The following is a 26,181-nucleotide window of genomic DNA, read 5'->3' on the forward strand; positions in this document are numbered from 1 at the left end:
GAAGTTTCCTGTTGTTATTATATATGGAAAACCACTTATAAATACAAAGTAACAAAAAAATGCAATTATTTATAAAACAATATTATTAAGATCTATAGGTGCACCATCCAGTAAGATAGACACAAACCACATGGCACTATTTAAACTTATTAAAATAAAATAAAGTTGAAAACTCAGTTTCTCAGTCATACTAGCTACATTTCAAGTACTCAGTAGCCATATGCTTACTGGCTACCCTATGGACAGTGGCTATTGGGGCCTTTCCTTCTTTGCAGAAAGTTCTATTGACACACACTAGTGTAGACCAGTGGTTTTCAAGAGAGATTGACTTTGCTCTCCCGGGGACATTTGGCAATGTTTGGAGACATTTTTGGTTGTCACAGCTGAGGAGTGAGGGGTGCTACTGGCATCTAATGGTTAGAGGTCAGGGATGCTGCTAAACATTCTACCAAGCCCCAGGCAGCCCCCAGAGAAAAGCATGATGGGATCTAAAACATCTCAATAGGCTGGTAGACCCTGGTCTAGAGAGAAGCTGCTGCATGCCGTGGTTGGAATCTCAGGCTCTCTCTCTCTCTCTCTCTGTTATAAAAGATAAACAAGTACGTGAGAGGCATTCAAGACAGACTACCCCAAACTGAGGCTTTCTCCTTTGCCTGAAAGAAATTGAAAAAATAGTTTTCTCACTATGTCTTTCAAGTCTTTTCAACACCAATATCCCTAAACCACCTAAAATCATCTCATGTCCCAACGTGCCACTCTGTGGGAAACACTGAACAAGTCCACCCCTCCACTTCACAATGGAAAACCTGAGGCCCAGAGGGGCTCCTTGCAGGTTCTTGGGACAAGGGGTGTCAAGGTTAGTGAGCAGAGAGCTTGTAGAGGCATATTCACACAGCATGGTTGTCCTCGAGGTCAGCCCTTTCTGCAGAAGTGAGACTGAGGCACGCCTCCCACCCACAAAGCCCCTGTCCATTCAAGTAAATTCCTCCCCCACCTCAGCCCACTTGGACCTTCCCCATCACAGCAGGCAGGCCCCACAGATCCTTCCCACTGCTCCTGAGAAAGAAAAGGGAAAAATCATCCTGAGCTGGACTGAAGGTCTAAGAACCATGACAGACCAGATGGGGTCTTGGTCACCACCCAGACCAAGGGGCTGAGAAAGGAGCATCGCTTCCATGTGAATCCCTCAGCCTACCTCCCCCCAGGAAACACCTGCCACACCGTGCCTGGGTACCTTCGGATGTGCTGCTGCAGGTCGAAGTTTTTGGTGAATGACTTGTCACAATACGAGCACTTGAGTTTCTGAGCCTTTGGCTTCCCTGCAGCTGACAAAAAAAAAAGACAAAGAGGGAAGAAGGGGATGGTGAGCCTGAGGACAGAACTGAAGGTGCCAAGGGCAGCTTCCAGCCACTCTACCCCCTGGACTTGGGGCCAGACAGCTCAGACCTTGGGAGGTCTACACCCATGGACAGGCAGGGGAAGAAGCACAGGTGAGTCTCTCACAGTGCCTGGGGGAGAAAAGCCCAGGACACGCTCTGGCTGGGAGAGTAGAGCAAACCCCTCAAAGGCTCCCTTCTGCCCTAGGATAAAATTCAACCTCTCTGCTGTGGCCTATGGGGCTCTGCATCCTCTACTTCCTTCCAACCTCATCATTCTTACCATCCAGCTGCAGCAGACTCCTTGCTAACCTTGAAAGACTTTAAACGTGGTCCCACCTCAGGGCCTTTGCACCTGCTGTTCCCGCTTCCCTAAAATGCTTGTCCCTCAGATAGTCACAAGACTGTTTCCTTCTCATCCCAGACATATAGGCAGCATCATTTTCCAGCCTCTCCCCAGTACTCTCATAGTACTCTGTTAATCTCCTTCCTAGGGTGACCCATAAATATTTATTTATTCCCTGTCTCTCCCATTAAACTGTGAATAATTAAGGGTAAGGAAATCATGACCCAAGATGCTAGATTTCCAGTTTGTTTGTTTTAATATTTATTTAATTTATTTACTTGGCTGCACCAGGTCTTAGGTGTGGCATGCGGGATCTTCTTTGTGGCATTTGGGATCTTTAGGTGCAGCATGCGAACTCGTAGTTGTGACATGTGGGATCTAGTTCCCTGAGCAGGGATGGAACCCAGTCTCCCTGCATTGGGAGTGTGGAGTCTTAGCCACGGGACCACCAGGCAAGTCCCTAGATTTCCAGTTTTTGACACCAAGCCTAGCACACAGATGCTCAACACGTTTGTGAAAGGAAGGAAGGTTGACTGAAACCCCCTGAAAAATTCTGAATTCCTCTGCCTTTCCCCACTACCACCACTTTTTGACATTGCCCCTAACCCCATGCTTACCATCTCCAAAGGGGTGGCAGACATCACTGCTTGTCTGCCTATTTACCACTCACCCCTTCTTCTTTCTTCATAAATCCCCTACATAATGGGAACATCAATGTTCCTAGCAAAAGAGACATTTCCCAGCTTCCTTTGCAACTAGATATGGTCAAGTGACTAAGTGTTGACCAATGAGATGTAAGCAAAAGCATCATGCAGAACGTCTGGGAGTGGGAGATGCCTCTTTTATCCTTCTTACTTCCTGGAATATGAAATTGATGACTGGATCTCCAGCAGCCATTTTACATGATGAGGCACCCTGAGAACAAAAGCCATGTTCTAGGGATGGCAGAGCAGAAAGATAGAAGAAATGTGGGTACATGGTAATTATATAGGCACACGATCTCCAGATTGCCTGCCTCTGGACTTAGTTCGCACAGAACAACAAAATTGTATCATTTTGAAGTCACTCTTATTTTGGATTTTCCATTACATGCAACCAAACTTAATCCTAACTATCACAAAAGGGAAGACTGGAACTAAGCAGCCTGTGGATAGGCCCACGCTGAGGAAAGATGCCATGGCAGGCTGTGGGCCCACCTTCTGGGAGTCCACTGGAACCTTTGGTCCGTCGGGTCTTCAGCGATGGTGGGGAGTCAAAGGTGGCCACAGCGCCCCTGGTGGCGCTGGTCATGGGGGCAGCAGTGTTTGGTCCTTTCGGTTTGAATCCTTGTTTGCCGGGGCTGTACACCTGGGGGGTGGGGTATACTGGAGCCTCCACACACTGGTTTGGCACCTATAAGTACAGAACAGTCAGGGAGAGTGCCCTGGGAAGGGAGGGGAAGACCTGCCCCAGCCAGTGGGACCCTCACTGTGTCCCTGGCTGATCTTAGCCACCCCCAATGTACATCACCATCCTAACTCTTCCACCTTGCTCAGTCACCCCAGTCACTCCCAAGACCCCTTAGAACTTCATGATGCCAGCAGGCTAGAAGGAGCTTTGGAACCAGGCTGCCTGGGTTCAAATCCTGACTCTGCCACTTAACATTTAACTGACCTTGGGCAAGTCTTTTAAACTTCTGTCTCAGCTTCCACATCTGTAAAATGGGGCTAATCATAGCACCCCTCTCACGGGGTTATGAGGATTAAATGAGTTAACAAGTAAACAGCTTAAAACAGTGCCTGGCATATAGTAAGCACCCAATCAACATTAGCTGTTGTGATTGCCATTATTAGTAGTAGTAGTAGTTTGCTTGCACAGGAGAACTAGGAAGTCAGAAGGGTCTATGCCCTCACCAGCAACTCCACTTCTTAACCGACTCCACCTGATGCCACACCAGCACACATCCCTCGGCCAAGAATTGACACTGAAGCCACAAGAAAATTACCAAATGAATTCTGAGCCACCCAAGCTCAGTGACCACTAAGCTTACATCATGACACTGGGGTGTGAAGAATTCATCTACTCACTCATCTATTCAGCATTCATTGGTCTTCCTGGGCTAGCCTATCCAAAATTCCATTTCCTATCCTTCTCTGCTTTATTTTTCTCCTTAGACATATCATTATCTAATAAATTGTACATTTTACTTACTTATCTTGTCTATTGTCTGCCTAGTTTCGTGAAGGCAGGGACTTTTGCTTTGCTTTTGTTTCTTCCTCTATTCCCAGGCCTAGAGCAATGCTTGGCACAGGGTGGGGACTCAATAAATATTTGTTGAATGAATGAATTCATTTACGTACGTATTGGGCATCTAATATGGCACCAGTAGGTGCTTCTGCTGGGTCTTGTCTGTCGGGCCTGGGAACCATTCCTACACCTGCCCATGCTCTCTCCTGAAATGTAAAGGTGGGAAGCTGGGAACCACATTCCCAAGCATCCCTGCCAGCACAGTTCTGAACACAGATTAAGTTCTGCCCATGAGAAGCATCTGCATGAGATTTGGAAGACAGAAGGGAGGTAGAAACCATTCTCCTCTGGCAGCTCTGCTGGGAGATAGGTGGGTTTGCAGTCATGAGTTTCGGAGTGGCTGGCTGAACCCTACATTCCCCTCCTGACCACTAGCCCCAAGGGCAGCAGCGCAGCTGGAACCTCAGCAACAGAATCCTACAGTTTCCTCACCTCTGGGTACAGCAGCAGTGTCCTGGTTCTAAGGGCCAAGGAACACCAGCGACCCTGAAAATGAGTGGTGCTCAACAACTCTGACTTTTGCTCCTCCAGCCCTTCATCAGCTTTGTAAGCACCCAATTTCCTGTATTAAATCCCTTTGCCAGAAATACCTAGAGTGGTTTCAATTTTCCTGACCAATATGCAACTCAATAAATATTTGTCACAGTGAATGAATTCACTCATCGTTCAAGTCATTACTGAGCAATTACATGACTGCCACTGGGTTAGTTCTCATTATCCTCGCAGCTCTGCAAGGGGAGTTCCCATTCTAGCGGAAAGGAAACTGAGGTCAGAGGACCCTATTTCAGATACCTACTGTAGGTGTACCACAGGCCAGGCACTCTGCCAGGTGCTAAGGATGCAAAATCAAAGATGACTCAGGGGGTTTCCCTGGTGGCGCAGTGGTTGACAGTCCACCTGTCGATGCAGGGGACACGGGTTCGTGCCCCGGTCCGGGAAGATCCCACATGCCGTGGAGCGGCTGGGCCTGTGAGCCATGGCTGCTGAGCCTGCGCGTCCGGAGCCTGTGCTCCGCAACGGGAGAGGCCACAACAGTGAGAGGCCCGCGTACCGCAAAAAAAAAAAAAAAAAAAAAAGACTCAGGCTCTGTCCTCAAAGAGCACCCTCGTCTACATGGAAAATAAACAATGGCAGCTACCCCTATGCTGGCCCCCTCTGCCTATGAGACCACCACCGTCCTCTCAGCATCTCACTGACTTAATTTTTTTTTTTTTAATTGAACAAGGTCCTTTTGCGTTATTCTCCCAGGCTAGGGAAAATCCCCCTGCAGGCTCTTATAACATCACATGGCTGGTGGAGGAATTTTCCCACTGGTCTAGTTCTCTTTCCATATAAATGCTACCTTACATGGAATGTCTATATGGCTGGATTCTAGAGTGAGTCTGAGATAATGTGACCTCAAGTGCAGGTAGTCTCTTTCTATCATAACCATGCCCCCCAGCACTGGCGTCTGGCATGGTTCTGAACTCTTAGTGCCTTGAGAGTAGACTGCTTGTAGCTCAGAGCTCTTTAGCCGGGAATTAATATGGTACATATGGAACAGGCACACCTCGGAGTTATTGTGGGTTCAGTTACAGACCACTGCAATAAAGCGAATATCGCAATAAAGCAAGTCACACAAAAATTTTGATTTCCCAGTGCATATAAAAGTTATGCTTACACTATCCTGTGACCTGTTAAGTATGCAACAGCATTATATCTAAAAAAAATATATATATATGTATACCTTAATTTAAAAAATTTTTTGACTTTATTGCTAAAAAATGCTAACCATCACCCGTGCCTTCAGCGAGTCATAGTAATAACATCAAAGATCACAGATCACCATGACAAATATAATAATAATGAAAAAGTTTGAAATATTGCAAGGATTACCAAAATGTGACACAGAGACACGGAGTGAGGAAATGCTGTTGGAAAAATGGCGCTGATAGACTTGCTTGACACAGGGTTGCCACAGACCTTCAATTTGTAAAAAAAAAAGCACAATATCTACAAAGTGCAATAAAACAAGGTATGCCTGTACACTGACTGAATGGCCTCAATTCTTTACCTCTTCTAGTAGCCAGGCCCTTTACAGTGTGACTTGCAGCTTTTCCCATCAAGAGGTGGCACCTATTTCCCTACTTCTTAAATCTAAGCTGGCCTTGTGACCTGCTTTGACCAACGGAAGTGACACTGTATCACCTACAAGCCTAAGCCTCAAGAAGTCTTGAGCATTTCTGCTTGCATTACTGCACGTCCACCACTGTGGTGAGAACAGGCCTGGCTAAACTGCTGGAGAATGAAAGATGCATGCAGCAGAGCCGGGTCACCCCACCAGACTTATCCCACACCGGGCCGTTCTAGAGCAGCAGGTGCCAGCCAACCTCCAGACATGTGGGAGAACCCAGCCAAGATCAGCAGTTGCCAAGCTGAGCGCCGTAGACGTGAGAAGAATAAACACTTTTTCCTATATACCACTGAGGTTTGGTGGCTATTTCTTACAAGGCTATAGCTAACCAATATACCTAGCTTGTTAAAAAATATGAGACACTCACATATGTAATTTTTTGGAATCCTTTCCCCAAAAGGCAGGTATTCTCTTGACTGTCCTGAGCATTCCCTGAGGGCAGCTTGTATTTCTGCTACAACCTCTACTTCATTCCAGTTTCTCGTGGTTTGCATTTTACATTTACACGTGTAATGGCTCGATCTGGTTTTGCCCTCCACGGTATCTCTAGCAGTGTCTGGCACACAGCTGGTGTTCAGAAAAGGTTCAGGTTACCCATGATGACCATGACCAGTTTCTCCCCCTTCACCCCAAGCCCCAGCGTCTGCTCACCTCCAAGGGTGGGTAGGGCTGCATTCCCAATGCCTGGATCTCCACCGTTCCACTCCCAGTCAGGGGTGCTGTGGCACTATACACCTCCACCACGCCATTCCCGCCGGGGTTGGGACGCCCGGGGGGACCCAGGCTCTGGGATGGGGGTGGTGGAGGTTGAGGGGGTGGAGGTGGAGGCAGTGGTGGAGGGGGTGGAGGAGGAGGTGGAGGCTGGGTGAGGTAGCTCGGCGCGGAATGCATGTTCAGGCTACTCTGAAATCAGAAGAGAAAATTAAAGTGTCACAGCCTCTTGATACCAGCTGTCTGATTTATCAGTGGGGAAGGACATTTGCCTTAGCCAGCCATGTGGAAAGAACAGCCACTCATAGGCAGCTCAGAGGACGGGGCTGAGAGAGGGCATGGAAACAAAGTCATGGGAGAGTTCGAGGAGCCATCAGTCTGGCGTTGCTATCCCCTTTCTCCATGACAGTCAGCAAAAATGGCCCAGCTTGTGCAGAAATGAGCTCACAGAGCAGGCCTAATGTTGTTGTCTTTAGAAGCGCTTGCTTGAGAGACTGACTCTGAACTGGCATTTGAGAACGTGCCTTGCAGAAGGTTTCCTATGTTGATAAGGCTATTTTGCCCACCTGGGCACTGACCCTACAACAACCCAGCTAGACTGTTCGCACAAACAGTGTGATTGATGGTGAACCCCTCCTTCCCACATGGGGGTCTGGAATTTTTGTTTGTGGCTGGGTGCCTGCGTGACCGATCCCCAATGAAAGCCCTGGCCTTAGAGTCGTAGGTGTGCTTCCCTGGCAGAAACACTGTGCACGTGTTGCTGCTCTTTTCTGATGAAGGAAGATGCATGCTGTATGCAGCCCCGCCACTTCCCTGAGAGAGAACACTTTGGAGACTTGGAAGAACGTTAATTTTCTCCAGCCTTCAGCTGCTGGGTCTTTTTCCCTTGCTGATCCTGCTGTGTATCCTTTTACCTAATAAACCACAGCCATGAGCACAACCATCCTGAGTTCTGGGAGTCTTTCTAGAGAGTCACCAAATGTGCTGGTGGCATGGATCCCCGAAACACAGCCAATGACTTCTAGAAATTGATTCTACAAAAATAATTATTTTTTCTACAAAAATAACCAAGCAGGTGGGCAAAGATAACCATACGTGGATGGTATTCCAGTAGTTTTTATAACAGCAAAAAATGGCAACGACCTAAATGTCCTTCCATGGAAGCCTGGCTAAACAGAGGATGGTCCATCCACATGGAATGGAACAGAACCCTTTCTGGTTGTTAAAGTGATGGTGCTGGGCTTCCCTGGTGGCGCAGTGGTTGAGAGTCCGCCTGCCGATGCAGGGGACATGGGTTCGTGCCCCGGTCCGGGAGGATCCCACATGCCGCAGAGCGGCTGCACCCGTGAGCCATGGTCACTGAGCCTGCGCGTCCGGAGCCTGTGCTCTGCAACGGGAGAGGCCACAACAGTGAGAGGCCTGCGTACCACAAAAATAAAAATAAAAATAAAAAAAAGTGATGGTGCTGATCAATATTTCATTAAAGGGTGTCTCTCTTAATTGCTGTTCCTTGGGTTCCATAGTCATATATGTCTAGAGAAAAATTGGGGGTGACAAAATCAAAAGCATTTCTTTACTGCAGAAAGAACCCAGGGACAGAGCAAGGGAGGAGGAAGAATGCCTCCCTCACAGCTGGTTTGACCAGGGATGCTTTTTCTATTGGAAAATCCCAAGGAGCCACTGTTCTAAGGAACACTTTGGGAATACTGATGTAGGGTTGTAGGCACAGAAAGAGAATGATGTTATACAAAAGGCAAAGTAAGAAAAGCAAGTTCCAGAACAGTGCATATAGCCTGACCCATTTATATAGACGTGTGTATATATATAGATATGTACGTATTTTTTTTAATTTAATTTTTATTTTTGGCCTCGTTTGGATCTTTTGCTGCTGCGCACGGGCTTTCTCTAGTTGCGGCAAGTGGGGGCCGCTTTTCGTTGCAGTGCACGGGCTTCTCATTGCAGTGGCTTCTCTTGTTGTGGAGCATGGGCTCTAGGTGCGTGGGCTCAGTAGTTGTGGCACACGGGCTCAGTAGTTGTGGCTCACAGGCTCTAGGGCGCAGGCTCTGCAGTTGTGGCGCATGGGCTTAGTTGATCCACAGCATGTGGAATATTCCCGGACCAGGGCTCAAACCTGTGTCCCCTGCATTGGCTAGGCAGATTCTTAACCACTGCGCCACCAGGGAAGCCCAGAAATAGCTTTTTTTTTTTTTTCTGGCTGCATTGGGTCTTTGTTGCTGCGCGCAGGCTTTCTCTAGTTGTGGTGAGCAGGGGCTACTCTTCATTGTGTTGTGCGGGCTTCTCACTGCAGTGGCTTCTCTTGTTGCAGAGCATGGGCTCTAGGCGCACAGGCTTCAGTAGTTGTGGCACACGGGCTCAGCAGTTGTAGCTTGCAGGCTCTAGAGAGCAGGCTCAGTAGCTGTGGCGTACGGGCTTAGTTGCTCCGCAGCATGTGGGATCTTCCCGGACCGGGGCTCGAACCCATGTCCCCTGTATTGTCAGTCGGATTCTTAACCCCTGCACTACCAGGGAAGTCCCAGAAATAGCTTTTTAAATAAATATATTTAAAACATACACATCTGAGTCTTTTCTTTTCTTTTCTTTTAAATATTTATTTATTTGGTTGCACTGTCTTAGTTGTGGCAGGCGGGCTCCTTAGTTGCAGCAGGCAAGTTTCTTAGTTGCAGCTCGAGGGCTTCTTAGTTGTGGGTTGCCAGCTCCTTAGTTGCAGCACATGGGCTCCTTAGCTGTGGCATGCGAACCCTTTTATTTATTTATTTGTTTGTTTGTTTATTCTTGACTGCATTGGGTCTTCACTGCTGCAGGCGGGCTTTCTCTAGTTGCGGCGAGTGGGGGTCACTCTTCATTGTGGTGCACAGGCTTCTCATTGGGGTGGCTTCTCTTGTTGCAGAGTACTGGCTCTAGGGCGCACGGGATTCAGGAGTTGTGGTGCACAGGCTTAGGTGCTCCGAGGCATGTGGGATCTTCCCAGACCAGGGCTCATACCCACGTCCCCTGCATTGGCAGGCAGATTTTTAACCACTGCACCACCAGAGAATCCCGACGTGCGAACTCTTAGTTGCAGCATGCATGTGGGATCTAGTTCCCTGACCAGGAATCAAACCTGGGCCCCCTACATTGGGAGCGTGGAGTCTTATCCACTGGAACGCCAGTGAAGTCCCTCTATGTGCATTCGAAGGTCAGGAAAGCCAGACACCAAAATTTTGGCAGTGTTTTCTTTGGGTAGAGAGAGTAAGGGTGATTGACTGATTGACTGATTTCCCAATTTTTTCTTTTTTTTTTTTTGGCAGCACCGTCTGGCTTGTGGGACTTTAGTTCCCCAACCAGGGATTGAACCCGGGCCCTTGGCAGTAGAAACGTGGAGTCCTAACCACTGGACCACCAAGGAATTCCCTGATTTCCCAATTTTAATTCTGTAAAGTTTCAAACCTACAGAAAGGTTGCAAAAAGAATACAATGAACAGTCTTTATACTTCATCTAATTCACCAGTTGCTACCATTTTGCTACATCTGCAATGTCTGTGTGTGTGTGTGTACACACACATACACATATTTGTGCTTTGTCAAGCCACTTGAAAGTTAGTTACAGACATCACGACACTTTATTCCTTAAAACTGTACTCAGATGCATCTCCTAAGAACAAGGGCATTCTCCTATATAACCACAATTCAATGATCATACACGGGAAATTGAATATTGATATAATACTATTATCTAAAATATTCAGATTCTGGGACTTCCCTGGTGGCACAGTGGTTAAGACTCTGTGCTCCCAGGGCAGGATGCCTGGGTTCAATCCCTGGTCAGGGAACTAGATCCCACATGCATGCCACAACTAAGAGTTTACATGCCACAACTAAGGAGCCCTCCTGCCACAACTTAGGAGCCCATGTGCTTCAACTAAGGAGCTGGTGAGCCTCAACTAAGGAGCCCACCTGCCACAACTAAAGACCCAGCACAACCAAATAAATAAATATTTTTTTTAATAAATAAAATAAAATATTCAGATTCCTCCAAATTCTAATCTCCCCAAGTGTCCCAATAAGGCCTTTACCGCTTCCCCCACACCCCACCCAATACAGGATCCAGCCAAGAATTGTAAATTCAGTCAGTTGCCATGTCTCTCTACTTTCCAGTTGAGAATAATTTTTAAAAAAAAATTTTTTTTTTTTAACTTTGCTATTGTGTACTTTCTAGTGTTTTTCTAATGCACATGGAACACTTCTGTTAAGAATAAAAATAGGAGTCAAAACAACTGGACTGTGGCTATGAAACCCCAAAGTCATGTTCTGGGTCCCAGCTGAATGCGGCAGCTTCCCCACCCACAGCAGGGCTGGCCAAGGGGAAGCTGACAGGCCTCCTTAGCTTGAGGGAGAGTTGGGGCAAAGCCCCCTTCTCTCTACAAGATTCTGAATCTGCAGGAGTCAACATGCAGGCCTAGAATCAAGATCCCGTGAGAAACTGGCCACCTTCTTACCTGCACAGGCGGGGGGCCCTGGGGCATGGGCTGGTCCAGGGACGTGAAGGCCGACATGGCAGACATGAGCACGTCATCGCTTACCAAGATGTTCCCCTGCACCAGGGTCTGGATCAGTGGGGATGGGGGCACGGTAATGTACGTGGAGATCTGGACAGTGAGAGAGAGAGAGAGAGAGAGAGAGGAAGGGAGAGGAAGGGAGAGAAAGAACACGCCTGAGACTGTGGAAGGAAGCAGATGGCATGATGCAAAAGATCTGGGTTCTGGAGTCCCACAGACCTGGATTCTATTTCCACTTCTGCTACTGCTCCCTGCCATGTGACCCTGGGAAAGTCACTCCACCTCTCTCAACCTCCATTCCCTCGTCTATCAAACGAGGAGAATAAGTCACACCTCCATGTAAGGCATATACCCTGTGACCCAGCAACAATCCTTCTGGGCCTCTGTCCTAGAGAAACACTCACACCTGTCCACAGGGAGTCCACAGAAAAAGAGTACTCTGCACAGCCTTGTTTCTAATAGTGAAAAACTGGAAATAACCTTGATGTCCATCAGTAGGAGAATAGATCAAAAAATACAATATAGTCATGGATAGAATACTATAGAGAGCAAGTAAGAGGTATTGCATGGAAAATCAAATTATACAATAACATGTACATTATATATCCTCATCTTTAAAAATCTAAAACGATACTACTATGTAATTCCTGTGCGTACTTAAGTAAGTATGTGAAAGTATAATAATATGCTCTCAGGTTAACAGCAAGGATGAAAGGCAGACCTTACAAGAGGGTGTCAAACATGCAGTGACTATTCCTGTCAGCAGACGTAAAGCGTGTTTTGCTTTGTTTATTTGTTGCCTTTCTTTCCTGGCATCTTCCTAAGTCATCTGTCTGGAGGACCCCTGGGGACAGCAGCAACTGGGCCCCTGAACCCAGAGTCCCTGCTCAAACAGGATGTCCTTGCCCTCAACCAAGCAAGGACAACCCAGGCAGTTTAGGGACACACCCCATGTCATGGCCAGGAAAGGCAGTGACATGTATTTTTACAATGTCACATGCATTAGGCTGAGACAAAAAATGGGAAATCAGGGCTTCCCTGGTGGCGCAGTGGTTGAGAGTCCGCCTGCCGATGCAGGGGACACGGGTTCGTGCCCCGGTCCGGGAAGATCCCACATGCCGCGGAGAGGCTGGGCCCGTGAGCCATGGCCGCTGAGCCTGCGCTTCCAGAGCCTGTGCTCCGCAACGGGAGAGGCCACAACAGTGAGAGGCCCGCGTACCACAAAAAAAAAAAAAAAATGGGAAATCATTTTCACGTCCATCCAACTCACTTAGGCAGAGGGATTCGTGTCTGCCCATTAACAACGGATTGTGTTCTAAAGTTTTTTCCTTGCCCAGGACTGGAAGAATTTCCCTCTCTCCTACTGAAAAAAAAAAAAAAAAAAGGGAGTGGGGGGAGAAGGAACATTTTCTACTAACAAAACTCATAATCAAGGAGTGAGAAAACGACTGTTCTGTGTTAGAAGATGTCTATGGTAACTTGAAAATGTACATGTCCTATGGATCTGGAGGTGAACACTTTTATCTTGATGGCAGGAATTATGTCTATACAATGGGTGAAGATAATGTTTTAGAGGAATAAGGAGACAAGAGGAAGCCAGAGGGAAACCTGACCCCGTGACCTGGCATCCTGGGACATGCCCAGCCCCCTATTTTTTTTTTTTAAAAAACATCTTTATTGGGGTATAATTGCTTTACAGTGATATGTTAGTTTCTGCTTTATAACAAAGTGAATCAGTTATACATATACATATGTTCCCATATCTCTTCCCTCTTGCGTCTCCCTCCCTCCCACCCTCCCTAGAGGAGTCTTTAATCCCTCTGAGCTCCCACCCACAGTGTCTTTGCTCCAGAACTGTGTTCCTGACTGAGAACTCTGCAAGCTTCTCCAGATACCCACAGCCTGCCCTGTGACCTCCAGACTTGTGTATCTGTCTGCATCTTCACTGCCTCCACTTAAAGGTCCAATGGGCATCTCAAACTCAACATGAGCAGCTGAACTCCTGACACCCCCACACACACACAAACCTTCTCCTTGTTGTTTTCCCCACTTCGGTTAATGGCAACTCCAACTCTAGTCATCCTTGACTCCTCTTAAGCTCACACCCTACATCCAATCCATCCACAAGCTCTGTCAGCTCCACCTTCTAAATATTTTGAAAATCTCACCCCTTCTCTCCACCTCCACTGCCACTATCCTGGTCAAGCCACCACTACCCATACAGTAGCACCCTAATCAGGCTCCTGGATTTCTCTCTTGACTCCCATCAAAATCTACTGCCTACAGCAGCTACAGTGACCTAGTTAAAGTGTAAATCAGACTATATCCCTCTTCTGCTCAAAACCCTCCAATGGCTCCCATCTCATGCAGAGTAAAAGCCCACAGACCGACACGATTTGCCAGGATCCCCCTATTGCCTCTCTGACCTTATCACCTCTCACCTTCCTCACTCACTCACTCAGCTCTAGCCACTCTCACCTCCTTGCTGTTCCTGGAATAAAGCCAGCACGCTTCCGCCTCAGGACCTTTGCACTTGCTGATCCAGCCCCCTGGCATACTCTTCCCCAAAGTAGCTTCATGACTATTTCTCACCTCCCTAGGTCTCTGCACAAATGTCACCTCTTCACAGAGCTCGTCCCAGAGCCCCACATACAAAAGGGCAAAAGCTCCCATCCCTGTCTTGACATCCCCTATCTCTCTGCACTTATCCTGGGAAAAGTACATCTCTACACATCTGTTTGGGTACTATCTATCTCACTCAATGCCATGAAGGCAGTGACCTGGTCTGTTTGTCCACCCCTGTACCCCCAGTGCCCACACAGTGCCTGACACACAGTGGGTGCTCAAAAAAGACTTGACTAGATAAATGAACAAACGAATGGATAAATACCTGGCGATTGGCAGGAGGCGGGGTCTGCTGGACTGCTGTGGGTGCTGCCGAAGGTGTGTAGATGCTGTTGGTAGCCAGGGAGACTGTGGCCAGGGGTGGGGCACTCCCCTGGCACTGCTCCCGCTTGTGGGTCATAAACGCCGGCAGTGAGTTGAACTGCTTCTTGCACTTCCCGCAGAGAAAGACATCCTCATCATCTAGGGGTCATGCCCACAGAGCAGCAGAGGGAGGGAAATAACGAAAAAAAGCAAGAAAAAAGGAGGGGGCATCACAGAGAGAAACGGGAGGCCCGTGGCTGGACCATGAGAAAGGCAAAGTAACGGCATTCCATGACTCAACACGTGAGGGTCAAGCATCAACTCTGTGCTTCCTACGAGCTTTCAAACCATGCTGGCACCTGAAGGAATATCCAGCCAGGTTCGCAAAGGAATCAAAAAATTAGAAATCAGGAAATCATAAGGTGGGTTCGCTTCAAAAGTTGAGACATTCAGAATCTTTATCCTGCCTGAATTTATTCACCAGTCCCCAAATGGGCTGCATGATCACACTCCTCAGTGCCCTTGCATCCCCTGTCCTCCCTGCCAAGCTGCCTCTCTCAGAACAACTCATTCTGCAAGGTTCAGCTCAGATGTCACTTCCTCCAGGAAGCCCTCCTCAAGCAGTGTTCACAGTTCCTTCCTCTGGGCAAGCCTCTCTTATCACATTTTTCCCATCACCACCATATTTCCTAAGGGAAGGAAATATCTCTTATTTATCACCATAACTAAAATATTTTCTGGGCACATAGGAGGCCTTCAGTGGATGTCTGCTGAATGCCTGAGAAACTAAATCAATGATCAGCTACAGTTAACACCATCCATTATTGAAGGCCCACCACAGGCCAGGCACTGTGCCAAGCTCTTGATATGTTGTGGCAGAAATGTCTAATTGTCATTCAATATTCACTCTTCCTTCTTAAAAAGTAATACATATTAACTTGATTACAGTGCTGGTTTTGTGGATGTATACATATGTTAAACACATCAAATTATAAACTGTAAATATGTAGTTTATTGTTGGTTAATTATATCTTAATAAAGCTCTTACAAAAAATAAAAAAAAAAAAAAGTAATACAAATTTTAGTGAGAAACACGGCCATCTAGTTAAAGACCATATTTCCCAGACTTTTTTGCAGCTAGACATGTCATGTGACTGAATTCTGACCAATAGGAGAAGAGAAGTATACTGTCTACACAACTTCCTCCTAAAAGGAAGGGGTATGACTTCTACTTCCTTCTTTCTTCCCTTCCTGTTGGCTGGAGTGTGGAAGTGAAAGTGGGAGGTTGGAGCAGCCATCTTGGACCGCATGATGAGAGCAGCAGAGCCATATGAAAGAAGGGGTCTGAGTCATCAGGACTTACGCAACAAAGAAATAAACTTTAATCTTGTACAAACTACAAGAAACTTGTATTTCTTATTTATGACAGCTAAAACCGAATCCCAAGTACCCTCACAAGATTCCTATGAGGTAGGACTATTATCCCCATTTTACAGATGTGGAAACTGAGGGCACAGAGAGGTTAACTCACTTGCCCAAGGTCACAGAGCCAAACTATGTGAACAAGGATTCAAACTCAGGTGTGTGTCTCTCTGTCCCCAGCATGGTTCCCAAGTACTCAAAAATCTTTGTAGAATGAATGGATGAACACCTAGACTCACACAGGGCTCTAAAGGAAGTTCTTTGCCCTCTGTGTGTCGCAAGGGCCTGGGCTGTAAATTGGACAGATTCATGCTTAGCCTCATAGAGGGGAAGCTGAGAAATGACTTTGGGTCAAAGGGACAAGCATTGCTAAGCATCGGGGCTCCTAGTCATTCTCTGTCATGATCCCCACATTCACTAAGTGACTGAAAAAGACTGTCCTCAGAGCTAAGCAGAGAAAAGTCTGAGCCTGAAGATCCAGGCTGGGAGGAAGGGGAGAGGCTTCAGACGTGAGAGGACAACCTGGGAACCACAGTGGGCAGTTCACTCCCACACCCCCTCATCAGCCCCACCTGTTTTCACAGGAAGCTACTTACCCTTCCCACTGGTGAACCTGAGCAGATACTCACCCAGTGGCTGGATAGCAGGGGGTGCATTGACGCTCTGGCCTGTTGGATCAGAAACTGCTCCTTGGCCATCCAACAGTGACTGGACAGCTAGGACAGTCTGATTGTCCATTCCTGAAGAAAGAAAAGCAGGCTTTCTGGAAGGTGGGCCCAGCATCCCGCCCTGACTTCACCCTTACAAGCCAGACCCATTGCAAGGCCCCCACGGCAAAAATGTCTGTCTGTGCACTGAAATGCTTTCTCTCCAACTTCTATTGCAATAGATCCCAAGATTTTTGGCTGGGAACATGGCCCCAGAATAAAGATTACACCTCCCAGCCACTCTTGCAGCTAGAGAATGTCTAAGTTCTGGTCAACGGGAGCTCTGGGGAAGTTTTCTTAAAAGCTGCCTGGCACGTGACCCCCCTTCTTTGTCCGATCCTCCATCCTGCTTCCTAGAACAAGAAGATGATGGTGGGAACTCTAGCCACCATCCCAGATCATGAGGACAAGGGCACTACAGGGCAAAAGACTGGAAAGATTCTGGGTCTCTGACCACCTTGTAGAACACAGTCACTGTCACAGCTCTAGACTGCCTTTTTCTGGACTCCCACATGAGAGAAATAAACTTCTAGCCTGTTTAAGCCACTGCTGGGTTGGGCTTCTCTCTTACTCATGGCTGAATCTAATCCGAAATGCAACAACCCCTCTGGAAATCATGTTACTAAGTCTTCCCCATCCACACCCCACAAATCCCACAAATCTGTTTGCACTTGGGCTTCTCTTGTTTTCCAATGTGTGCTTGTTTTTTCAGTTCCTCAATAAACAGCGTAATCTGGATTGTGGTCAGGGGGACTCTTGAGAAGCTGCCTACGTCCATGTTTTCCAACCAGTTGTCACTGTTGAGGTTCTCAGTAGTACACGGTCCAGCCGTGTCACCATCTGGAAGACAGGCCTCCTCACATCTAAGTGGCCACCAAGGCACACTGCCTCCCTCCCCAGTAACCCAGAGGGCGCCTCCTTCTCTCTGTCCTCACAGCCAACCTCTCACCTGGACACCTGCCCCAGCTTCTAACTGAAAGGTAACTAGAACCATTAGCTCCTGCAGCCAAACTGAATGCATACTTTCCCCGGTCACAGTGCAGGTTGTGTGCCTCCTGAGGCCAGCCCTTCTCTCCACCTCCTCCAGCTCCTTCAGAAGCCGTTCTCCGCTAGCTGGCCCATCTCACACTGTGCCCACAACTCTTTCCCAGCAGCGGCTACACACACTCAGGTTTCTCTAGAATGGCCTCCCTCGAACTCATGTTCTCATCTCTCCGCCCTTCAACATCAAGCATCCGATGAGAGTTGGCTACACCCTCCATCTCCTCTGCCCACCTCCCAGTCCTCCTTCAGACACTCCAGTGGGGCTTAAGCCCCCATCATTCCACCAGAATCACCAAAGACCACCTGGCAGCATCAGACGTTCTTTCTTGAAACACTCCCTTCTCGGGCTCCAGGGCACCACCCTTCCTGGGTCTTCCCCTACCTCTCTGCTCGCTCTTTCCCAGCCTCCTTTACTCTCTTCTCCTGTCCATCCCCTAAATGTTTCTATTTTTGAAGGCTTCCTTCCATCTGGCTCTCTCTCCTCTCCCTCTTACACTCTCCCTGAGAATCCTCACTTGCCCTCATTTAGTTCTCCCTAATATCTGGAGTTTCAAACCTGGGGTTCATGCTCCTCCAGAAGGAGCTTCAGTAAATCTTCTATCATCTAATGCAAAACTGTATGTCAGCATTTGTGTGCAAATCTGTACATGAATGTTCATAGCAGTTTTATTCATAATAGTAAAAAACTGGAAACAAGTCAGATGTCCTTCAGTGGGTGAACAGTTAAACAAACTGCAGTGCATCCATACCACGGAGCGCTGCTCAGCAATAAAAAGGAGCAACCTGTTGATACAAGCAACAACTTGGATGAATCTCCAGGGAATTACAAAGAGTGAAAAAAGCCAATCTCAAAGGTCATATACTTTATGATTCCAATTACATGACATTCTTTTTTATAAATTTATTTATTTATTTTTGGCTGTGTTGGGTCTTCGTTTCTGTGCGAGGGCTTTCTCTAGGTGCGGCGAGCGGGGGGCCTCTCACTGTCGCGGCCTCTCTTGTTGCGGAGCACAGGCTCCAGACGCGCAGGCGCAGTAGTTGTGGCTCACGGGCCTAGTTGCTCCGTTTAATGTGGGATCTTCCCAGACCAGGGCTCGAATCCGTGTCCCCTGCATTGGCAGGCAGACTCTCAGCCACTGTGCCACCAGGGAAGCCCTACATGACATTCTTGAAATGATAATATTTTAGAAATGGAGAACAGATTAGTGTGGTTGGCGGACGTCAGGGATGGGGAGCAGGGGAAGGAGGTGGGTGGGGCCATAAAAGGGCAACATCTTGTAGTGATAGAACTGTTCTGTACGTCGACTGGTTATAAGACTATAGGATAGTTTTACAAGATGTTACATTGTGGGAAACTAAGTAAAGGATAAATGGAATCTCTCTGTATTATTTCTACAACTGCATGTGAATCTACAGAAAAAAAAGTATTTCAAAATAAAAAGTTTAATTTAAAAAAAATATTGGGGGCTTCCCTGGTGGCGCAGTGGTTAAGAATCCTTCTGCCAATGCATGGGACACGGGTTCAAGCCCTGGTCCGAGAAGATCCCACATGTTGCGGAGCGACTAAGCCCGTGCACCACGACTACTGAGCCTGCACTCTAGAGCCCACGAGCCCCAACTACTGAAGCCCGCGTGCCTAGAGCTCATGCTCCACAAGAGAAGCCACCGCAATGAAAAGCCTGCACACGGCAATGAAGAGTAGCCCCGCTCCCCGCAACTGGAGAAAAAGCCCACGCAGCAATGAAGACCCAACACAGCCAAAAATAAATAAATAAAATAAATAAATTTATTTTAAAAAATATATTGGCACTTCCCTGGTGGTCCAGCCTGGGTAGGACTCCACGCTCCCAATGCGGGGGGCCCGGGTTCAATCCCTGGTCGGGGGAGCTAAATCCCACATGCATGCTGCAACTAAGATGCTGCATGCTGCAACTAAAACCCAGTGCAGCCAAAATAAATCAATGACTATTTTTCTTTTAATAAAATAAAAAATACTGCCTGTCAAAACTATGGAGACAATAAAAAGATTAGTGGTTGCCGGGGGTGGGGGGAGGGATGAATAGGCAGCGCACAGAGGATTTTTAGGGCAGTGAAAATACTCTGTACAATAATATTACAATGAAGGATATGTCATTATACAACTGTCCAATAGAATGTACACCACCAAGAGTGAAACTTAAGATAAATTATGGACTTCGGGTGGTTATGATGTGTCAATGCAGGTTCATTCTTGGTAACAAATGTACCACTCTGATGAGTTATGTTGATTAAAGGGGAGGTCATGAATGTGTAGGATCAAAGGCATACAGAAAGTCTCTGTACCTTCCTCTCAACTGTGCAAACCTAAAACTGCTCTAAAGAAATTGTCTTTGAAAAAAATACTGTCTACGTAAAACTCAAACCAAATGTGTCATTCCCCACCCCTAAGTTTGTTCCTCTCCTAGTAATCCTCATCAATAAGAACAGGGCACCACTGTCCACCCAGCTAAAGCCCCTGGGGCACCCCTTAACCTTAAGGGATTCTTCCCTTAACCTATCTCCCTTCACACCCTGATTTCCGGTCCTTCAGCAAGTCTAGCCTACTCTGTCTCCCAAATATCTCTCAGATCCACTTTTCCTCCATCCCCACAGCTGTCCCCAGAGCCCAGGCCACCATCAGTTCCCCGCAGGACAGCCGCAGTGGTCTCACCTCCCCTCGGCCACTCTGACCCCTCCTGTCTGTTCTCAGAGCAGCCAGGGTGAACTTTATAATAAACATACGTTAGCTTGTGCAGCTCCCCTGCTGAAAACCCTTTCTTAGTTCCACACTGATGCCAAGACAAAGTTCAGAAGCCTCATCTCTAGCTGCTCACATGAACTTCTGTGAATCCTAGACCTCTCTCCCCACCAGGGCTTTGCAAATGCAGTCCCCACTGCCTGGGTCACCTCTGGATCCCCACAGTTCTGCTGCCCTTCTCCTAGCCCAGTACGCATCACACAGTCCCGGGAACTGATTTTTCCTTTACCTTCTTCATCACTCAATATAGGAACACATTCTTGTAGTGAAAATTCAAACACCGAGGAAGTCCATGAACCTAGAGAGAAAGCAGGCCTCACACCATCCTGTTGGCCTCCCAGAGGGAGCCACCAATGACCCTGGCCTTCCACATCCATCACCCATCACAGCACTGAACACCAGCTGAGGTTATCTTTACTGTTTACCTTTTCTATAATTCTATAATTTCTACATCCCTTACCAACGAGTATTCCTGAAACTTAACCTTCCCAGATGTGGGGAGGATTACACATTTCATGGTGAGAGAGCTGATCCTCCAAGATGTTAAGAGACACAGCTGAGACCTCCTGGGGAGTTGCAGGACTCAAAGCCTCGGCCACATACCACTAGTCCAGCCTACTTTCAGTTTGCACTCTAATTATGTGTATACTCATCTCATCCCTCCAAGAGCATTCTTGGGTCTGTATCCCCCTAGCATCAACTCTGTGCCATGGCCCTGAATTCTCTGAGGCTTCCTTTCCAACTCCTAGCAAGTGCACATGGAGGCTCTCAGTGTTTGCCTGTCTCCAAAGCTCACAATTCCCAGAGCCTGAGGACCATTCACATCCTAGGATCTCGCAGAGAGAGCATGGGACAACCAGTCGGTGCGGTGTTTGCTGGTTTGGGTCTGGTAACTTGGCGTCCCGGCCAACCACACCGTTGGCACCCATCCTTTCTTGGTCTGGGTTTATAATACTCTGCACCCCATAATGGTGCACAAAGTAGTCACCCCGTGTTTGCTGGTTTCGGTCCAAGGCCTGGCCTTGCACACAGGTGGCGCCGATCCTTTCCTGGTCTGAATTGAAGACACTATGTCAGAGCGCGAGGCACACAGTTGGCGCTCAATACAAGTTCTTAATGGTCAGGACCCCTCGCTCAGCCCCTCTCCCCCCGCAGCCGCTGCTGCACCACGGTCCCCCTGGATGCAGCCCTCCCCAGCCCTCGCGTCCGCGGTGCAGCCATGCTCGCCTCGCGGTTCCCGTCCTGGCTTGCACACTATCCCCCGGCTGTTCCCTCCAGGAAACTGCCCCCCAGCCCCAACCGCGCGCCGCCCGGGCCCTAGCGGCGGCAGCTGTTCTGGTCCGAGGCTCCCCTCCCGCTGCGCCAGCCGTCTACGGCTGTTCCGCTCTCGGTGCTCTCTCCCAGGGCCTTCTCTCTCCCGCTGTGCCTGTCCGGTTGAACGCACCACCCTACCCCCCCCCCAATCCGCCGCCGCAGCCGCCGCCGGGCCTAGGCTCCCGCGGCTGTTCCGGTCCCGAGATGCCCCCACAACCACCACTGAGCCTCAACTCCGCTTCTGTTCAGGCCCCACTGCTCCCCCACCCCTGCCGACCTCCGATCCCGCGGCTGTTCCCATCCGTGGCCCTCCCGCCCCGCTGGCTGTTCCGGCCCGGCGCCCTCCGCCCCGCAGGCGCCACGCGCCCTGGGCCCCGCGCTGCGAGTTCGCGGCGGGAGGAGGCGCAAGGCGGAACAGCCGCCTCCCCAGTCCCCGCCGCCGCTCACCCTCCAGGGCCTCGAAGATCGTCTGCGCCATTTTGGAGCCGCCGCCGCTGGAGTCCGAAGCCGGGCTGCGCGAGCATTGTGGGAGCCGTGGTGGCGGCGGCGTCGGGGCCGCCAGGGGGCGCCCTCCTTTCTCCTCGGAGCTCCTCCACCATCCCGGTAAACCAGGAATGGCTCGCGGGACCCCCAGCATCCCGAGGCTCTCCCAGCCCAACCTGGATAACCCAGTTATTGGACACGTGGACCCCTAGCTCTGCAGCATTTTGATACCAACCAGGGTTCTTGGCTTTCCCCAATGAATGGAAGTTGACTAGAGGCCAGATAAGAAATTCAGGCAAGGCTTTATTGGGGCCCTTGCTGCAGCAGCGGGGAGGGAGAGCAAACGACAGGTTCTCTTGCTTGCTTGCTGAGGGAGGGCAAGCTTGTTCCTTATATGGGGTGAAGGTAGGGGTGTGTCCAGGGGTTAGGTGGAGGGGTGGCTTAGGTGTTTTGTCCACCCCTTAGGTGGTATTGTGTGCAAGGGGACATGTGCAGTACCCTGCTTTTGCTCCCAACACCCAGTTTTTGTTCCTGGTTCTTCACAAATGGCAGTTGGGTTTTTTTGTCTTTTTGTATCTTTGGGGTCCAGAATTTGCCCCAACCGTGCATGCATGCACACAGTTATTTTTAGTCCCATATAGTTTCTTTGTATTTTGTTGCTCAGGGAGATGTGTGTCCAGGTGCAAGCATTGCAGCATTGCAGCAAAGGGTCCCAGGTCCCAGCTTGTCTCAATTTGAACCCCTAACTCTGTGCACTGACCCCATCCCTGTTGCACACAGGCACCTCCCAACCCTGTTTTCTGGACCTCCAGCCCCACCACACTGGACCTGACTCCAACTCTGTGATACAGACCTCTGTCCAATTGCCTGAGACCCCCAACTCTGCAACAGGGACTGAATATTTCCACTGTACGCAGAGTTAACGGAAGAGCAAAATCTGACTCCACGTTGGATCTGTTTCTTTTACTTTAACCTTCGCTTTTGGATGCTTTTGTTACTATCATCACTAAGAGGATGCTGTCTATAGCTGTAAGCATACATAATGGCTTACCTCAGGGAACCCTGACCCTCTGCCTGAATGTTAAAGTGCCTTTGTTCAGCTCACAGGAAGACATTCAGACCCTACCCATCTGTGAATGGCTGCAGAAAAGAAGAAATTAACACATCCCCTCTCCAGTTCTGGCCAAGCCATGAGATAGTTTGCAAGACTTATGGCCTTTTTACCTTACTTCCTCACCTCCTCCCCCTCTCTGTTCTATAAATGAAACTGGCATACAGACCCCGATAAGATGCTATTCTGGGACGTTAGTGTGGTGGTCCCAGTGCGGGTTGGAAAACAATTTCCAGACACAAGGCAGAATGTAAGGAAGGTAGAGTTTCTTAAAGAGAAGGGTTGCTACAAGAACAGCAGGCTGACTTCCTGGTAGCCAGGGAAAGTCGACAATGAGCATGGGTTGCCTGTCTGTTTTTATAGCCAGGGAACCTGCAAGTCATCTGCTGACTGGACAGAGTATGTGTACCTTCAGTGTGCTGAGCGGGAGAAAAATGGGGCAAATGTCTTTCCTTATACGGGATGGGAAAGGGACATGCTGTTTGGAAGGGCTCTGGGACAGTGCAATGGTCACATTGTGACACAGTGATAGGAGTCCTGTAATTCGTTGTTCCGGCAATATTGGCCCTTTGAGTTTATCTTGTTCTTTGTCCTTGGAGCACACCACATTCCCCCCTCTCTTTATTTATAGGACCAATTTTTTGGCCCTATTGGATATCCTGCTCATGTCTACCTACCTGCCTAGCTCCTTCTCAGGCGATCGGGAACGCTTTTAGTAAGGAGAAGGGGTGACGATCTCTCTGGCTACTTCCTGCTGGGTGGGGGCTTTGTAGGGGCCCTGGGTTCCCGATGCCTGCTCTCTGTCAGGGTGTATTTACGGAGGGAGATGAGAGCCCACGGAATGATAAGGCGGCTTGTTCCAATGTAGTCCGTGTGCCAGTTGGCTGGTACGCTTGTTGTAGCACCATCTGGAATTGAATCTTTTGAACCTGTCAGGAGATGAACTTAGATAATGTGTTAATAATGCAGGGGCCAAGCAACAAAACAAAGGCTTCAAGATTAATGGTCCCAACAAGGGCAACAATGTCCATATCTGGATCCCCATAGAGGAGAGGAGGCTGGAAAGCCAGCTGGGGCCCTGTCCTGCTCTCTGTTTTAAACCTTCAATGAATTTGATGTTTTTCTTTAGAATCTGAAGGTCTTCTTCAACCTGGACAGAGGTATTAATATAGAAGCAGCATGTCTCATTTAATAGGGCACAGACACCCCCTGCCTCAGCTGTTATAACATTAAGGGCCCTCCTATTTTGTAAAACCACCTCAACCAAAGAGCCTAGGGCTGACTGCTCTTCCTCAATGGCTGCTACTGTAGCCTTCCAAGATTCCTGGACCATGATGGTGACACAATGTATTATTTTGGGCCAATCAAGAATTGGGTTATCTAAAAAAAAAAAAAAAAAAAGGGACTTCCCTGGTGACGCAGTGGTTAAGAATCCACCTGCCAATGCAGGGGACACGGGTTCGAGCCCTGGTCCAGGAAGATCCCACATGCCGCAGAGCAACTAAGCCTGTGCACCACAGCTACTGAGCCTGTGCTCTAGAGCCCACGAGCCACAACTACTGAGCCCACATGCCACAACTACTGAAGCCCACATGCCTCGAGCCCATGCTCCACAGCAAGAGAAGCCACTGCAATGAGAAGCCCGCGCACCACCACAAAGAGTAACCCCTGTTCGCCGCAACTAGAGAAAGCCCGTGCACAGCAACAAAGACCCAACGCAGCCAAAAAAAAAAAAAATTTTAAAAAAAAAAAAGAATTGGGTTATCATAAGCTTGTTGCCCCCAATCAGTGGTTCATTTTTGTCTCTCCCGGACAGGTCTTAAGGCCTCCTCGAGGAAGTACCCAAGGTTGGGAATACCTCCTGAGGAAGCTAAATCCTTTATAGTCATAATGGTCATCTCTGGGACCACAGCAATAATTGTGCAGGGCCCCTTCAAAGTGTGGGAAGATCCAGATAGACCCTGTTACCTCATAGAAATGAAAATCTGGTGCCCTTCAAGGATACCCCCATTGTGGGTCCCCAGAGCCAGACCTTTCGGGAGTTTTCCTCTAGAAATAGACTGGGGTCCATGGCCTAGGATTATACTGGGAAGGCCAAACTCCGAGGAAGTAATCATCTATACATAAAGGGGAGAATCCGGGCTCTGACTGATTATGAGTGTGACGGGGGGATTGGCATAACAACTTTCTGAATGTTAGCTGAATTATGTTATATTTTAGAGGAGGATCTTGCTGGGAGGTTAAACTAAGTAAGTGTCCGGTGGTCACACCGATCCCCACATATTTAGTTCCCAGGGCTGAGCTGTTTATGGGGATATGGTCTTCATAAATAATACTTCTTAGTCGCATTTTCCCTTGAATTTCCCCAGCACAAAGTGAAACTACCTTCATGTACATCATATTTATTTTCGTCTGACCAGGGGTTCCACTCCAGGCTAGTCTGATTGAAATTGAGAGTGTAGTTACAAAGAGAGTCATTTAGCCAGCCCAAAATGGGTCACCATCCGTCCAGGCTTTGGAAACAGAATTCTGCCTCGTCTGCCCAAGCTTGGGCTAATGTCCATATCCTGTTTTTCTCTTCATGAGTACAACAAGCGGTCAGAATTACATGAATGTCTTGCCAGGTCAGGTCAAAGGCTATAGTGAGAGCCTGAAATTCCTTAATAAAAGTGGTGGGATCCTGACTGAAGGAACCTAACTTGTTTTGAATTTGGGAAATGTCAGACATGGGAAAGGGAACATGGACTCTAATAGTGCCCATGTCTCCATTTGCTACTTCCCTCAAGGGAAGCATATCAGAATCTGTTTCCTGGCGTTGGGCAGTCCTTGATCTTGTGTGGGGAGGGGGGAGGGGGCTTTTGCCCTTATAAGGGGGTGGCTGTCGGGGAGCTGTGGGTTGAGGTGGGGGGCGGGGGCTGAAGCAAAGGGGGTTGATGGGGTGGGGGACA

General features: G+C 48.5%; 2 protein-coding genes across 10 annotated transcripts in view; one reads left to right on the plus strand and one right to left on the minus strand.

The window, feature by feature from the left end:
* Positions 1 to 22,187, minus strand: part of ZNF341 (zinc finger protein 341) — a 43,248-nt gene extending 21,061 nt beyond the window's left edge. The window contains exons 1-9 of one of the 9 annotated variants that reach the window (XM_049698915.1): positions 22,087 to 22,132; positions 20,555 to 20,623; positions 16,428 to 16,538; positions 14,339 to 14,535; positions 11,389 to 11,538; positions 6,833 to 7,084; positions 4,062 to 4,154; positions 2,919 to 3,114; positions 1,235 to 1,325 (exon numbers count right to left, since the gene is read on the minus strand). In XM_049698915.1, coding sequence (XP_049554872.1) covers positions 1,235 to 1,325; positions 2,919 to 3,114; positions 4,062 to 4,154; positions 6,833 to 7,084; positions 11,389 to 11,538; positions 14,339 to 14,535; positions 16,428 to 16,538; positions 20,555 to 20,623; positions 22,087 to 22,117 — 1,190 coding nt within the window. In that variant the 5' untranslated portion in view covers positions 22,118 to 22,132. Of the gene's footprint in view, positions 1 to 1,234; positions 1,326 to 2,918; positions 3,115 to 4,061; positions 4,155 to 6,832; positions 7,085 to 11,388; positions 11,539 to 14,338; positions 14,536 to 16,427; positions 17,359 to 20,554; positions 21,464 to 22,086 lie in introns of those variants that run through there. The other 8 variants (XM_049698916.1, XM_049698920.1, XM_049698917.1 and 5 more) reach the window with 8 other exon arrangements.
* The window catches only part of PXMP4 (peroxisomal membrane protein 4), a 772,061-nt gene that overhangs the window by 723,659 nt on the left and 22,221 nt on the right, over positions 1 to 26,181 (plus strand). The window lies entirely within an intron of this gene.

The sequence above is a fragment of the Orcinus orca genome, chromosome 16 (assembly GCF_937001465.1).
Source record: "Orcinus orca chromosome 16, mOrcOrc1.1, whole genome shotgun sequence".
Taxonomy (NCBI): domain Eukaryota; kingdom Metazoa; phylum Chordata; class Mammalia; order Artiodactyla; family Delphinidae; genus Orcinus; species Orcinus orca.